The 17,150-nt window shown below is 37.4% G+C and overlaps 1 protein-coding gene across 1 annotated transcript in view; it reads left to right on the top strand.

Annotated features, from left to right (window-relative positions):
- Positions 1–7,084, top strand: part of LOC140157848 (uncharacterized) — a 31,526-nt gene extending 24,442 nt beyond the window's left edge. The window contains exons 6-11 of the mRNA XM_072181099.1: positions 1,043–1,194; positions 1,523–1,672; positions 2,866–2,905; positions 4,029–4,097; positions 4,859–4,977; positions 6,131–7,084. Of these exons, the coding sequence (XP_072037200.1) occupies positions 1,043–1,194; positions 1,523–1,672; positions 2,866–2,905; positions 4,029–4,097; positions 4,859–4,977; positions 6,131–6,167 (567 nt within the window). The 3' untranslated portion in view covers positions 6,168–7,084. The remainder of the gene's footprint in view (positions 1–1,042; positions 1,195–1,522; positions 1,673–2,865; positions 2,906–4,028; positions 4,098–4,858; positions 4,978–6,130) is intronic.
- Positions 7,085–17,150: the final 10,066 nt, after the last annotated feature.

Below are 17,150 nucleotides of genomic sequence, written 5' to 3'. Positions count from 1 at the left end.
CAAGGAAAGAAAATCCAGATTTATAAACTCCAACTGCGCTATTTTATGGATTTTATTTCACTATTTCATTCGTGTTTGCAATTTTAAAAGAGAGAAAATCTTTGTTGTATCAGCGAGGTACCTTGGCGCAACAACGCATCGCGCATAATTTGTTAACGCACAGATACGCTACGCATACGCGACGCAGCCGACGCTTATCTGCATGCGTGGCGCATCCTTTGGAAACACTAATTTCAAGTGGTCAAATGGCTCCGTTTTAGCTGATAAAATGTGGGTTTTTTCAAGTTCTCTCCCTCGATTTGAATATCAAGTTATGAATGGATTTCGCTCAAACTTCTCAACGGGCTTTGGATTTACCCGATGTTCACGTAATATAAGGTAGAAAAACAAAAACTGCCGCATTCTCCTGTGAGATTCGATAAAAGGGCAAAATGTGACCACTTTAAACTTCAACGGCCATTATTTCAATGTTCATTTTCTCGGTAAAATGACGATTTAGGTACACGATAACTCAATAAATACAGTATCTATAGGTAAGCAAATATGATCATCGTAAAAAGCATGATCGACTCAAGAAAGCGGTTTTCTCATTTTTTATATTTTGGTCTATTTCGATTTTAGGCATCATTTTGTGCAAAATAGGCGTTTGTGAATTTTAAAAAGTTCATTTTGATGCCTTATATGGTCAATATCTCTAAAACTAAGGCCAATATCAAAAAAATAAAAAAACAGTTTTTGGAATGGAGCCTCAAGATTGAGCTAAAAACAAAATAAAATATTTTGGAAAGAGTATTTTTTTGTTATGATGTACCTAACAAATATTGCCAAAAACTCACTTTTTTGTGATTTTCTTCATAATTGTTGTTTTTACCCCAAATCTGTATTTATATTAAGATTTATTGATGTCTTGCCTTTATAAAAATGTATACTTTTATATGTCTTGCTATGCAAATAATTACAAAGTTATTGCACTTTTACTACATGCATGTCTGAGAGTACACAGCCACCTTAAATGCTGTAATATTATGATGTCTTATTACAGGATATCCCATTAATAGATGGTGCTGCAGGTGTATTACAATGCCAAGCCTATGATGTACACACAATAGGAGATCATCATGTATGGTATGGAGAAGTACTAGATGCACATATACATGGCAATAATGGAAACCACCCTCTAATTTATTTTGCAAAGTAAGGACAATTCAAGGACAAATTTTTCTAACATTGAGAACTGACCATTCAGCCATTTCCAGTCAAAAACTCAACCAACTTTCAAAAATGACTTACTCATTGATAACAGATAGGAAATATTGGAGTCATGTATACAAAGTTACGTTTCTAGATGCATGCTGGTTAAGGGACTTACTTTTTTAACCCCTTACTGGGAAAGTGCTTGCTTGTTGAGTTTTGCTTTCACCCTTCCATCATTACCCACCAATGGATTCAAATGCATTGTTGTTTCTGGACATTGTAATAAAGTTTGTCCATTGAAATCCTACCATACTTTTTCGCATCCCAGGTCCTTCCACTCTGTTGGTGATGAGACTTTCATGAAGGCATTTGAAGACACAACACTTCTATTTGAAGACTGGACTCATGAGGCTCATCTAAGAATGTCTTGGAATTATGTCAAGAAATATGGAGAAGAGCAAGCTACACCAATTATAAGGTAAGCTAATTATACCTAAAGAGTATCGCGACGTATTTAATCCAATCACAGATAATAACTTTAAAATGCGTGGACGCAAATGCAGGAATTACGCAAATGCAGGTTATTGAAAAAGTATAATGACCTCATCTTGTGACATAGCTAAAAGTATGCTGGCCGCCGTATTTGGACATTGACTGATTGCCCACTACTGAGCTATTCGATTTTTACAGGGAAAACAAAAGATACAGTTAAAATTATATTTTGTTTTCAAATTTAAAAGAAAATTTGATGTAAATTAAATTTAAAAAGTGAAAAGTGACAGTTATGAATGAGGTTAATGACTTTGTATCAGTTATTTTTCGGGTATTGTGAAATATCTAATTATGCTAAGCACAATGTTTAGATATTTTCACAATACCCTCAAAACAACTGATGCGCAGTCATTAACCTCTAAATAAATATTGTCAAACTGCCATTTTGGGTTGTCTCTCATGAAGAGCAAATAGTGTACCTCTTGTGTTTTTCAGCAGAAGCCCAAAATTGAATGGTGATTTGTGCATTTAAGGGTAGACGAGGTATTGTTGGTCGAAGCAACCTAAAAATCGATTTTTATTATCTAGATCAATATATTATTAGAAATTAACACCTTGATGTTTTGCAAAAGTTAGTTCTACAAATCGTATACTTTGCAAACTTGCTTAATTTATTGTTGTTAATGAGTTATGTACGTTTTACAAAAGTGTTGTTGTTTCAGCCCTCTTTACAGCGTAACTCAAGAACCGCAGCACCTATAAAAGTATATCTGTGATATTTTAATTCTTCTACGCTCGCTATGAATTGAGCAATGCAGTTTTTGCCAAAGCTCACTACCATTCGCAAGATGCTGTGAACTACCAAATCACAACAGTTTAAAATAATTAATAACCTTAAGCTTGAGTGTTACAGAGCTTTGCACATATCTTTGGCACAACATGTTACAAACAAAATGCAAACAACAACATACTTTGAGTCAAAGTTTGCAGGGTGCATAGCCAAATTATCCGGAGGTACTTAATTTTGCCTTCCATGAGCGACATACAAACATGAGGGCTCACAGTGATTATTAGTGTTGTGTGTGTGTTTTTATATGGTATATAATTTCACATTGTTTGATTTTGTATTAATTCACATCACCAACTAACTCTTTTCTATTTTATAACTTTAACAAACAGAAATGGTATCCAGAAATATAATGAACAGAACAAAGAAAAGGTATGTTTAATTTCATGTTATAAAATTTAAGCAATAATTTATCAATTTGGTATTCTGCATATGATATGATAATATTATACATCAATTGAATTCATTTGAGGTCCATATATTTCATTTTTAAAGATTTGGGCATCATATTACTGAAAATAACAAGAATGAAAGTGAGCTGACAGAGTGACAACTCAACAGTTCAGATGGAATGTGTAATGTCACCCAAAGGGCTTGAGCAAATTAATTGTATGCTAAATAAGCCAAATCGCTATTGTAACTTCCGGTTTTTTTAGGACACTTTGCCCTTTGACCTATCTGGAAAATTTGGGTTTTGTGCGTACAAAATATAATTTAAAACTTGTTACTAGAATAAAAACAAACTTAAAAAACATTATTATTAAATGAATTAATTATTTAAATATTTTTAATGATAACATTATGACAATAATAAATAAATTATTAATAATTACAGCAATTTTCCCGATAGGTCAAAGGACAAAGTGTCCTAAAACTGCAAAAACTGTCCCACAATGCATTGCAAACTTCTAATGCCGATTGGGCTTATTCCCATGCATGCCTCTTTTTTGATTTCTGCTCTAAAGCTCAAAACACCATTGAAACTGTCAAGTATATATGGCATTGTGGGGGAGCTTGCAAGCACGATATATAGAAAATGATTTGTTCCTTGAAAATCTTGGAAATTCTACGCTCAAGTACAGAGACAAAGTGGGGGGTATGGACTTGGCACATTGGTGTATGTAACCTTTTAATTTGTAAGTGATGGAGAACTTTGTAACTTGAGATGGAGAGGCGGAAGATCCATGTAATGTCACAACAGAAGCTGCATTGGAGAGGGAGGGTTCCTGGGACAAAAACACTCAACCCACTACCACATGGCTCAAGTCCGGGACACTTGGAGCAGACTGAGTGAACTGTCAACAAGATGAAGTATATAGCCTGGGCTTGCTAACACCTTAAAGCCTGCACATGTTGTAAAGAAACATTGATGCAGATCAAACCAGGCAGCAGCCACACACCAGCAGTTGTTTCAATCTGTTAAGGCACACCAATCAATTAAAATGCACTTCAAGGGTTGATCACCTTAAACATATCTGTATTCTACTTGTTTCAGATTGAGAGGGGATACCATGAAACAGTGACTAGGTTTTATATTTCACAAGTTGCACTTGCTATTAAGAAGGTTAGTACAAGATTTGGTATTATTATTATTTATATTGAGTATGTAATTCTAGATGAGCCATTTGGAACATGGTGAAACATAGAACATGGTAGTGACAGGAGAATTCAGAGAAAGGAAGGAACATTTCTGTATAGTTCAGGGATTGTCCAAAGATGGAATTCACTAACATTCACATGCATGTTAGGTCCTCATTATAAGCTATGATGCCTCATAAATGCCATTGCCATGCATCTCAAGTAATAGGGATTTATAGCAGGAACCCATCATAAAGTTTGAATGGGTAAAGAATACTTTTTTATTAGTAGTTATTCAAGATACAATAGGGTAAATTTAGTGAAATTGACCCTGACTAGATTTATAACCCAGAATATGGCTGTTGGTAATGCACTTGCATATTGTATGCATTGCAATCATAATGAAATATTGTTGCAAAATATGGTATTAGGCAAAGTTGTAGATGTAAAATTATTGCTAAATAAAGTGATATTTTGGTAACTCTGCTTAAATTCTATCAATACTATAAACCTGTTAAATTTCATTGTTACAAAGACATTGATCCAATATTTTAATGTAAAATAATGTAAACAGTAACAAACTGAGCAGTGTTTATGTGCGCTGGCTGCTCTGCATAAAGATTAAATTTGTTCACCCTATCAACCCAGAGGACTAAGTATAATAATTTCAAATGAATTGAAAGTTGTTCTATAATTGTGAAGACTTCACTAACTTGAATGTTCTCTTTTATCATTGTTAACCAATAGTGTGATCCTAATGCAACATTTGAAGAGTTCTTAGCTGTGAACAGACACTTAACAGACAGACAACTTCTTTTCAAGTACTACTCAGAAGACCTCATCAACTCACCAGTAGCAAGACTAAGGTATGACAACAGACAAGTGTCATCTATTTCATGCTGTCCTGAAAATATTTGGTGCCTTTTTAAAAGCTTGTTCAGCTTATAATTGGCAAAAACAATAAAGACTCATAACACTGTGTATTGATATAGAATGGCATGCATGCGGTTGGGAGTAAAACTTACACTAGTTGCGTGACTGGCACACGATTATGTGAATTTACACAAGCGTGAGTCTGTATTTAATTGATGCACACAGTAACAAAAACCGAGTAATTTTAAGATGAACAAACTTGATGATATAACAAGCAGGGGATTCAAATGGTACAGACATCAACAGACCACAAATTGTAAAACTCGACTATAATTGAACATGATGAATAGTGCGAAACTTTCATGTTGCACCGGACTTGCATAGGGTCAGCAAAAGGCTGGCTCACACCTGATAAACAATCATCATAGCCTTGTATATGGTCTGATTTATTTGTGTATGAAGGAAGGAAAACAATTTAGATGGAAATCATTTGCAAACAAAATCATATTTGAGATTGGAATATCACTAGTTATATATTCTGACAAAGGGTATGAAATGATACTCAGTGGTGCCTGCAGGAAAGGTGCAGACTGCTATAGGCTGGATATTTTGTAAAATTGGGACAATGAAACTAATAAAATTGTCTTCTTCATCTTATCAAGTGATATTGCTCATCAAGTGTTATATCATGATTACAGTGACTTTAGCCATGTGATAGTTTTTACTATCACATGGCATGAAAAGAAACCATGTGCTATCATGATATAAAACAAATATTGCATGCCAATATTTGTGTAATAGTAAAAATATATCATTTGGTCAAATTTTGACTGATCTATTTCACTCGGGTACACCTTGTGAAATAGAAAAGTCAAAATTTGACCTCATGATATATTTTGTACTATCACACTCATAGGCATGTAATATTTGTATAATATTGAAGTATAATTGAACATAAACAGGATGAAATTTCATGTTGGACCAGGTGAACAGAAGGCTGGCTATGCACCTGTTGATATAGTAATCTCATTATTGCTGTGAGGGAAGTGGTGATGAATATCGTTATGAAGTGCCCCTTCAACATGGGATAATTTTTTTCTTTCACAAAATGACATTATATTTGATTTGCCTTTCATTTTTGTGTAGGTATCAAGCACCAGACTTGCAGCCACTTCCAGAATGATGCAACACTACATGCCAGAATGATGCAACACTACATGCCAGAATGATGCAACGCCACATTATGCAGGAATGAATGGATAGAGTTGGTTTGAATTATTCAATACATTGTAATTTAATTCAGAATATCTGAAGTTTGGTTGAGAAACCCTCTGTGAAAGAATTATGGAAGAAGACAAGAAAGACACCAAAAGATGCTAGATGCGCTTGCCTAGATGTCAAATCCTTGAATAGTACTATGCCATAGCTCTATGGACTGAACAGGACTTGATATTGACAATGGTGCATGTACATGTAGGATATTCTGAATTATGTTAATATATGATGATCCAAGGGCTCAAAGCAATACTGATGTATCTCCATAACATTTCAAACATATTATGGGCTTTCTACTTCTAGTAACAACAAAAATTTATGCCCATTCCCAACCCAAATAAAGACATGGGCCTACAAAGGCCTATGAGGCCAGATTTCTTCCAACACAATTTTTTCAAAATAGCCGTACTGGAGATGAGAGAGTCAGTATTGCACTGAACCCTTGACTTACTAATATTTATATGCAAATGAATGCAACATGTGAATATCTGAAATTTTTATAGGCCAGTATTAGCAGACAGGGTTTTTGTGTTATTCTGCATGTGCTTACACTCAAAGGCAGAAACTAAACTAGATCGCATCTTATGTCCTTATCAATCGAACTCCCTATGGCCTGAGATTGGTTAGTATAGTGTAACTTGGGAAGGCGCCACCCTAGTTCCACTATGCTCTCCAATCATGAGCCATAGGGTATTTGATTGACCCGGGTCATCAGACGCGAACTAGAATATCTGCCTCCGAGTATAGCATAATCGCCTGGTGCATATCATATCATTGTTATTTTATTATCATTGATAACTGATTACCATAAGCATTCCCTATCTATTACATAGGGATGGTTTGTACTTTGATAAATGATCTAGGACATTTATTAAAGGTACTGCCCCATGATAAAATGACAATTGACAACTTTGTTAAGATTTAGTTATAATCGGGGGGAGGTAGGAACTCATTAATGGCCCAGTCCATGTCAACTCCAGGGATGTGCACCGCAGCACCTCTTCAATTTTTTTCTTTTCTGTGTGGTGGTAGATATTGATGAGAAAGTAAAATCCGAAAATTTGAGCTTCATACTCCATTTCGTTTTCCCGTGGCATCAATTTGAAATTTAGAGGGTCAGCGTAAAAATGTGTGCATAGCGAAAGACGATGTTTGGAGGTCCATGAATGTATAAAGGGAACCATTTACAACTTTGAAAAGTATGTATCCTGCTGGGGTACTTATTTGTGTAGAATTCAAATCTGGCATCAGAAAACTTGTAACTCCTTTACTTTAAAAGATATAGGGCCCTCAAAATGCAACTTCGTCCATCCGGGACCAACTTTGGGGGGTCAAAACTCCAAAAGTGAAAATAATTTTATTGTCCATTTTTTTCCTAGTCGGAGCCCTTTGGTAGGACATTACTCTTAACCAATATTGAGCCTATTAGAATATTTTTAGCTGAGATATTACCCATGCAAAACCCCAATTGTACATTTTTTGTACATTTTGACCCCCCTGAAAACCAATGTCAGGCATTTTGATCCACCATCAACTTCAGGTATGTTGAAAATATGTCCTTGGACAACATTTCTGAGAGATATTGGCTTTGGGACTCGATGGCTTCAACACATCAGTAAGGTTTGCATTCTCCATAGAGTTGTACATAAGTCATTATACATGCGAAATCAAGTATGAAGCTCAAATTTTGAATTTTACTTTCTCATCAATATCTACCACCACACAAAAAAAAAAAAAAATTGAAGAGGTGCTGCGGTGCACATCCCTGGAGTTGACATGGAATGGGTCTAATGCAAAACACCTCAGTTGTGAAACACAAACACAGAAATGGCAGCTCTAAAATGATGTCCATAATATACAAATCTATAGTGGCTCAGTACTTAGTGTTAATATGCCATTTCTTTTGAACAATTCACCATCAGGCTGTAGTTATTTAATGTTTTAATATTTCTGCATTTGTATCAATCAATCAGTGACTGGTAGTATTTCATACCTGTTATCAGTGGCGTAGCCAGGTTTTTGGAACCGGGGAGCACAAACTTGTTAATGTACCGATGAAATATTTTTACCGACGAAAATTTTGAATTATTGACCCCAATTTTTTTTGGCCCAGTGCACTGTAGAATCTATTAAGTGGGTAGGGAGCAGACTACAAATTTTCCTAAATTATTTTCAGCACACATTTATAGTTAATATACCATTTAATTATGGAGCAACGTAATCAGGCAGATTAGTTTGGGGACAACATGTACTTCGTTTGTTTACATGCACACACAGTTCACACAAAATTGTCTATTGTTGACCCAAAAAGTTTTTTACCAAGGACTGGTTCTCAATAATAATCAAGTTTTCTAGTATTCCAAACTAGTAGGCATCAATATCAATGTTTGTGACATTTCTCGATGTCATGCAAGTTACATTTATGACATTTTTTGGTATCCTTATGTTAACATCAGTTACATTTCTAAAACATTAGAAGTTGGCTATATACAAAATGGTACCCAGTGTAAAATCGGATTATTTCTTACTTCTAGTCCAATAAACAGTACTCACTGTGGACGTTTCGATGTCTACCAGACATCTTTTTCTACACTATTGATGTTGTGACGAACTTCTGTGTACCACTGATGCTGATGGTTGCTTAGCAGCGTGAGTGCCAGTTCTCTTTCCAAGAAGATCGTCAAACACGTGACTGAGAATGTATTGCCCCTCGTCCCTGTTCATGATGGTCTCCTGTTTTCTGATTTGTATCGCCTCCTTAATCCACCGCTTGTATCAGTCACGTGTTTGACGATCTTCTTGGAAAGAGAACTGGCAACCACGTTGCTAAGCAACCATCAGCATCAGTGGTACACAGAAGTTCGTCACAACATCAATAGTGTAGAAAAAGATGTCTGGTAGACATCGAAACGTCCACAGTGAGTACTGTTTATTGGACTAGAAGTAAGAAATAATCCGATTTTATGTTTCATAACAGTCCTGATGAACATGTTCAGTAATGGTACCCAGTGTGTATAAAGTACTCATTTTCCAAGTGACTGGACATTTCCCCAAGCACCTGCCCCCCTGCTTGTTTTATTTCTCTTGTCTGGAGGTTCAGCTAACCCTGTCCCTGTCACTTGTACCTTTATGCTTTATTATCCCTAAAAAATGAGTTCATAGCTGCCTTGCATGTTCTTGTTTTTCAAGGCAGTTTTTGTTGCTGACCGCATTTATGTTATCAGTACATGGCTGACAAAAATACATGCTTTTGGAATCCTCAAACCCTTCAAAATGATGGATTAACCAATAATTATTTGCTGGATACTGATTGATGGATTGGTTTAAAATGGATTAATTTCACCAACATACTGGCTATGCGGGTTATAATCATGTTACTCACCAAGGTCATCATTAAGTCCCATTCTATACTGGATTTTTGCCCATATTTAGGTCATAACTTCCTGCATCACTAATGGTTTCATAATAAAAAGTTATCCTTCATCCATATGCAAAATGTTTGTTATAATTGGATTGTCATCTGACGTGATCTTTGATTCAATAAACTCTCTAGGAGAATGCAGAAGAGCAATGTTTTGTATCAAATCAAATTATACGGACAGAAGCATCTTGTTTTGTATAATAAGAGTTGGTAAAATTTCCTTAAAAAACCTTGTGAACAGGCTTATGTCTTCCTGAAGTACTGCTGCTGCATCTTTTTCTTGAATTCAGCTGCAGTGTCCTAACATGACTCCCATTGCTTTTTGAAGATAGCTCTACTCTGCCTGAGTCTGCCAACAACAGGACCCATATTGTCTTTATGCTTCTTTTATAAGCATTTGTCACGTCTGGCTTCGTTATGTTCCCCTACAGATAAATACGTCTGTACCCTCTCAAGAGCTGACCTACATGTACTGCAATTTGTATATCTTCACATTCATATCATAGTATTGCCCCACAGCTAGCAACCCATCAGATGTGACTGAGAAGTACCTTTATTGCCACCTCTGGGAAGGTACATTGGGTGCCGTCATCATCCATTGTGAGGGTTGTCCATTTCCCTCTGTATTGTTCTTGGGAAACAAAGGCAGGGTTGGCGACATCCACCAATTGGGTCCCAATGGCACCCAGGGCTACATGGTCCAGCATGACTGGTTGCCACCTTCCCAGGTTGTAACGGGCACAAACTACATCCGTCCCCTCTCAAAAGCTGGTCTACTGCAATTTGTATATCTTCACATTCCTATCATAGTATTGTCCCACAGCTAGCAATCCATCGGATGTGACTGAGAAGCATTTTTATTGCCACCTCTGGGAAGGTACATTGGGTGCCGTCATCATCCATTGTGAGGGTTTTTCATTTGGAAACAAAGGCTTGGTGGACGACCACCACATCACTCTTTTCGTTTTTTACAACATCCACCAATTGGGTTCCAATGGCACTCAGGGCTACATGGTCCAGCATGACTGGTTGCCACCTTCCCAGGTTGTAACGGGCGCAAACTACGTCCGTCCCCTCTTAAAAGCTGGACTACTGCAATTTGTATATCTTCACATTCGTATCATAGTATTGCCCCACAGCTAATAATCCTTCAGATGTGACTGATAAACACATAATTTTCGACATGATATGATTGTCGCCATGGAACTTTCTTGGCCCCTTCCCAACAATAGAGTACATTCTCACATTTATGCATTCACACAGCTAACACCTTTCCCTTGAAAAAGGGGTGAGAGAATTTATTGCCACCTCTGGGAATGAATGTTGGGTCAGTGCCGCCATCATCCCTTGTGAGGGTTTTCCATGTCCCTGGTTTTATTGGCATGCCTTAAACTGTAAGAACAGAAATCCTCATGTTCATAGAACGCAAAAAACAATAGTATTGTCCCACAGCAAGTAACCCATCAGATGTGACTGATAAGTACCTTTATTGCCACCTCTGGGAAAGAACATTGGGTGCCATCATCATCCATTGTGAGGGTTGTCCATTTCCCTGCGTAGTGTTTGTGGGAAACAAAGGCGGGGTGGACGACCACCACATCACTCTTTTCATTTCTTACAACATCCACCAATTGGGTTCCAATGGCACCCAGGGCTATACATGGTCCAGCATGACTGGTTGCAACTTCCCAGGTTGTACCTTGTGGAAACTACGTCTGTTCCCTCAATAGTATTGTCCCACAGCAAGTAACCCATCAGATGTGACTGATAAGTACCTTTATTGCCACCTCTGGGAATGAACATTGGGTGCCGTCATCATCCATTGTGAGGGTTTTTAATTTCCCTCTGTATTGTTCTTGGTAAACAAAGGCGGGGTGGATGACCACCACGTCTCTCTTTTCGTTTCTTACGATGTCCACCAATTGGGTTCCAATGGCACCCAGGGCTACATGGTCCAGCATGACCGGTTGCCACCTTCCCAGGTTGTAACGGGCACAAACTACATCTGTCCCCTCTCAAAAGCTGGCCTACTGCAATTTGTATATCTTCACATTCCTATCATAGTATTGTCCCACAGCTAGCAATCCATCAGATGTGACTGAGAAGTACTTTATTGCCTCGGTTTCAAGAACATCTGACTTGCTCAATGGCTTCAGCTGAAGCCTTGTGTACACTGAGTATCGGTTGATTATTTCACTTTCGTGCCACGGTCATGTTGTGACAAGAACACAACATTTTCTCAGATGCTTGCATTGAATGATTTGCACAATGTTCCTAAAATTCCTCCTCTTAGATAATATCTTCATCTCTGTCTCATCAAAAGAATCCAAGACAATTAAACAAGATTGGCTGAATTCACTGATGATCTGGTGCAGAGTTACATTATCTATGGCAATACTGAGCAACTGTTCTTGAATTTCATTGTACATACCTACTTTATTTTGAAGTTGAATACATCTTTATTGAAAACGAAATTGGCGGTTACGAAGACCGAATCATTGTCTATAACGACGACAGGTATTATAAAATTTATTACAGTTATAAAATGATTGGTGCCTTAAATAATGTCATTTGTGAGTAAATTATGTTTGGTAAAATTTTGCACTCCAACTGGCGTTAACCCGTTCAAATACCATTTTCCAATGTATCAATCTGCATAGAACGGGTTCCAATATAATGGCACCCAGGGCTACATGGTTTAGCATGATGACGGGTTGCCACCTGCCCAGGTTGTGCCGGGCGCAAACTACGTCCGTCCCCATTCAAAAGCTGGCCTACTGCAATTTGTGTATCTTTACATTCATGTCATAGTATTGTCCCACAGCAAGTAAGCCTTCAGATGTGACTGATAAACACATATTTTCGATGATGATATGTATGATTGTCGGCATGGAACTGAAAGTTGACTGTCTTGGAAAGGCCCATCACCAGCAAGCAGGTCAGCCAAGCTGATATTTCTTGAATTGTTGTAACAGTCTTCTTGCACTTGCTTTAAAAGTAAAAGTTGGTCCAAGTTACAATTCTTGCTATCAGAGCGATAGGAAAAAACTTTAAAAAAAAGTCTTGGTTTTTTTTCCAATACCTTATTAAGACATTCTCGAAACCCAGTTTCAAGAACATCAGACTTGCTCAATGACTTCAGCTGAAGCCTTGTATACACTGAATATCGGTTGATTATTTCACTTTCGCGCCACGGTCGTGTTGTGACAAGAACACAACATTTTCTCAGATGCTTGCATTTAATGATTTGCACAATGTTCCTAAAATTCCTCCTCTTAGATAATATCTTCATCTCTGTCTCATCAAAAGAATCCAAGACAATTAAACAAGATTGGCTGAATTCACTGATGATATGGTGCAGAGTACTGCTGCAAGATATTTGTCTGCAAACAAAACTGACAAGATCTTGAGTATATCCATGGCGGAAAAGTAATATGAAAAGAAATATGAAGATCCACCAAAAAACACCAGGGTGTGGTGCCCTACTGAGTACAGATAAAAGTTTTCATGTATGCCTCACATCTTGTTTTCGGTTCATCAATTCTTCTGGAGAGCTGGTAGTTCACCAGTCCAAGCACAAAACACAAAAGTTGTAATCACTACAGCAGTTCTTTTCCAATACAAAACATATCCTGGTCAACAATGTACACCGGCTCTCTTTAGACCTACATATGAGGGACTGTGTTTACGTCATCCCAGGCAGGCAGGACTCCCTTTGTCCTCCTTACCATCCAGATAAAAGCCCTTAGGCCTACTCCTCGGCAGCAATTACCACATATGTACCATACTCCAATAACACCAGTGTTATGACAAGTTGATATGACACTGATACCAATGTCATTACCATCACCATTTAGGTATGGTCAATTAGCCAAGATCAACTTGCCAATATACAGAGGAGTTTAATTGAAAACTTTCGTTAGAATTAATTACTTCCACCATCCTATTAATAAACTCCTCAATATCAACATCTCTTTTCCTAGCAAATGGTATCTGAATGGCACTAGCCAGTTTGTTCGATCTTCAAACAATTCATACCCAATCGTTTTCGTTGACACCGTCCAGGGCCCGTTCAAACACCCTTTCCGCTAGAATTCCTACCGTCTTCAAAATCTCTGAAAAATTTGAACAATCTATGGGTTTGAAAACTGCTTCAAAATCTTTGTCCCTAGCATTGAATTTTTTATTAATCCTAGTATTACGTAATTTGATTTCGATAAAGTCATCGACTGAATCTTTGTCAAAGGCAGTACTCTCAGGTTCAATACTATTTCGCAAATTGCTAGAGCTATCTTCATAGAATTATATCATCGTCCTGATCACTCGGATCAAGTTGAGGACTTTCTATTTGGTTTGAGCGTTACTTTAGGGCTTTTCCCTTATTTCTTTTTGATCGTCTTTTGCCTTTACCAATGATTTCATCGCTCAATACTGAGGCTGCTTCAGGTTCATGTACCCTCTCTTCAGCAAGTTTCCGACTTTGAGCCAAAAGTTTTTTCAACAATTTACGCGCTTTTGCCATTTTCTTTAATTTCCTTTTCTTCTTTTTTGTACGCTCATGTTTTTCCTTATGTTTTTGCAACGATTTGGATTTAGATTTCAATTCCACTTTCTTTTTAGACCAATCGTAACCATCTACAACCTTTACATTGAAATACGATGAGTAACTATTTGTTTTCATGGCATTCGAAAAGACTGCATTGAACCTTTACGGGTTTTTGTTTATTACCGTTCTTTTTCTTTCTTTGTTAGACTCAGTAACTGTTTTGGATCTTTTACGCTTTTGCTTCTTATTGTCCGTTTTCTGTTTCTTACTTTGAGGGCTGATCCAAACCGACTTTTCTTTTTCGAGACCTATCATTATCACTATTAGGGAGAGGATTTTGAAAATCGTCAGCACTGTCATAATCGCGGGAAACACCTAACAAACTTTCCAATTTGGCAAATGGATTTTCATCATCAGAACTATCATCTGTACTTTCTTCTAATTTGGTAATCAGTTTCTTTACATCCAAAGGAAAATTAACAACTGCACGAAGTAAAGGTAAATCTTCACGTCCCAATTCCCCATTCAAAAGTTCATACCTAACTTGTTCAATTTCATCGTCTTTTAAAACAATGCGGTCAAAAAATTCAGAATTATCACCCATAATGTAAGAAGGGACAAGAAATATACTTCGTACTTACCCCATTGATGACTTTTCGTCTATTTTCCAACTAGGCAAATGGAAAAAAAAAAAAAAAAGGCAAGTAACTCCTGAGCAAGCAAAGGTAAAAAACAAAATTGTACAATTAATTTGGTGATGGTACTTTTTGGCCATGGGCTTCTTGTTCAACAGTCAATTCGCCGGGCATATCGGTTAATAATGACCAAAATATTTCTTTCTCGTCTTCGTCAGTCCGTTTAAAAGTTTTCTTAAGGTCTCTAAGTCCTCTACCTGATGCGACTGGTCGAAAAGCATGTAAAAACGACACATAACCCCGTATAACACGCGGTATTTGGTGCTTATAGCCATAAGGGTATTATAGTCATAGGCTATCTTTGAAGGCCACCAAAACGGTCGTTCGATTTATTCGAACACTCGCTCCGGGGTCCGCCACGCAACATTATCTAGCGTAAAAACGCCCCGTTTGGGTAAACGGCAGCACATTCGCTAGTTTTAAAATTTATCTGGATTTATGGTGGGCATCTGTCGCATAGAATTGAGGCAGATTTGCCTTGCCCAAGATCTTTTTTCTCTGACCGTACGCGCAGTATTCATCCAACCACCACAACGACAAAATGTCAGTACGCAATGCTAAAACCATGATATCAAACACGCTCGTGCATGGTGTACTTTCCGGGATTATAAAAATATTCCGCTTTGGTATGGTTATAGCTACTGCCCTATCGCCTATACCTTGGGTCTTTCAATGCGCGCGTCCATTGGCGCATAAGGTCTTCGCGATTGCCCTGTACATTTGGTACCAACAGAGTACTGTAACAGACACCATTGGTGGTTTGATTTTGCTTTTTGGCATGCTTTTTGGTTTGCTTTTTGGCATGCTTTTTGGCAGAGTTATGCAGCATTATAATGAAAAGTAAAAAAGATTTTTTATATTGAAGTTAACAAAAATGACAATCCGTTGAAACAGGTTAGGATGTGTTCTCAATCGACGCTGTAGCTCAAGTGGTACCGAAATTATCAGATCATTTAGTTTTTTAATAATATTCATAACTTATAGCATAGTTTGAATAATTATACAATGTGTGTAAAGAAAGATTTTGTTCTTACCTTCTTACTGCGCGTGTCTCTGTCCATGGCATTCGCTGCCTGGATTACCCTGTCCATGTCTGGGGCAATCGTCATCAAGATCTGCCACTGTTCGACTGTCAGGGCTATCCCTTCCCCTTAACAGTATATATTTCGCTTCTGCTTGGCCGGATGAACTGGCTTCGTCGGCGACAAAGCAATCTCTTATATGGATGTAGATTTTTTCTCTGAACCGACTTACGGTAACGTGTCGATTATCCTGAATAACCAACCTCCTCAGACATTTCCCCTTATGTTTAGTACGCATAAGTTTTCTGGGCGGTCCCATATCACCGGATGGTCTTGATGTAGCCATGATTCACTTTATTTCGCTCGTTTAAAAAAAAAATGAGTGATGTTATCTGGCAATGTCCTTTGGGTTATATTTGATTTTTTTTCATTACAAAATATCAAAAATTAGGAAACCATAAACATACGATTTCGTACGTCACAACTTTACTCCTTTTATTAATTTCTGACCGCAAGATTATAGCATAGTTTAAATAATTATACAATGTGTGTAAAGAAAGATTTTGTTCTTACCTTCTTACTGCGTGTCTCTGTCCATGGCATTCGCTGCCTGGACTACCCTGTCCAAGTCTGGTGCAATCGTCGTCAAGATCTGCCACGGTTCGACTGTCAGGGCTATCCCCTTCCCCTTAACGAGTATATATTTCGCTTCTGCTTGGCCGGATGAACTGGCTTCGTCGGCGACAAAGCAATCTCTTATATGGATGTAGATTTTTCTCTGAACCGACTTACGGTAAGCGTGTTGGTTATCCTGAATAACCAACCTCTTCAGACATTTCCCCTTATGTTTGAAATACGCATAAGTTTTCTGGGCGGTCCCATATCACCGGATGGTCTTGATGTAGCCATGATTCACTTTATTTCGCTTGTTTTCAAAAAATGAGTGATGTTATCTGGCAATGTCCTTTGGGTTATATTTGATTTTTTTTTCATTACAAAACATCAAAAATTATGAAACCATAATCGTACAATTTCGTACGTCACAACTTTACTCCTTTTATTAATTTTTACATGTTTGAGTCAACAGTAAAGAGCATTTAAACCTTGCTGAGGTTTTTTAATCTTTTTGGCAAAGGTGCACCTGGCCCTAAATCATTAATATGACCTACATGTACCTGCTTAGCCATATCCTGATGATACTTGTTAA

This window comes from Amphiura filiformis, chromosome 1 (assembly GCF_039555335.1).
Source record: "Amphiura filiformis chromosome 1, Afil_fr2py, whole genome shotgun sequence".
NCBI lineage: Eukaryota > Metazoa > Echinodermata > Ophiuroidea > Amphilepidida > Amphiuridae > Amphiura > Amphiura filiformis.
The sequence above is the reverse complement of the archived record's forward strand: the minus strand, read 5'-3'. Positions and strand labels throughout refer to the sequence as shown.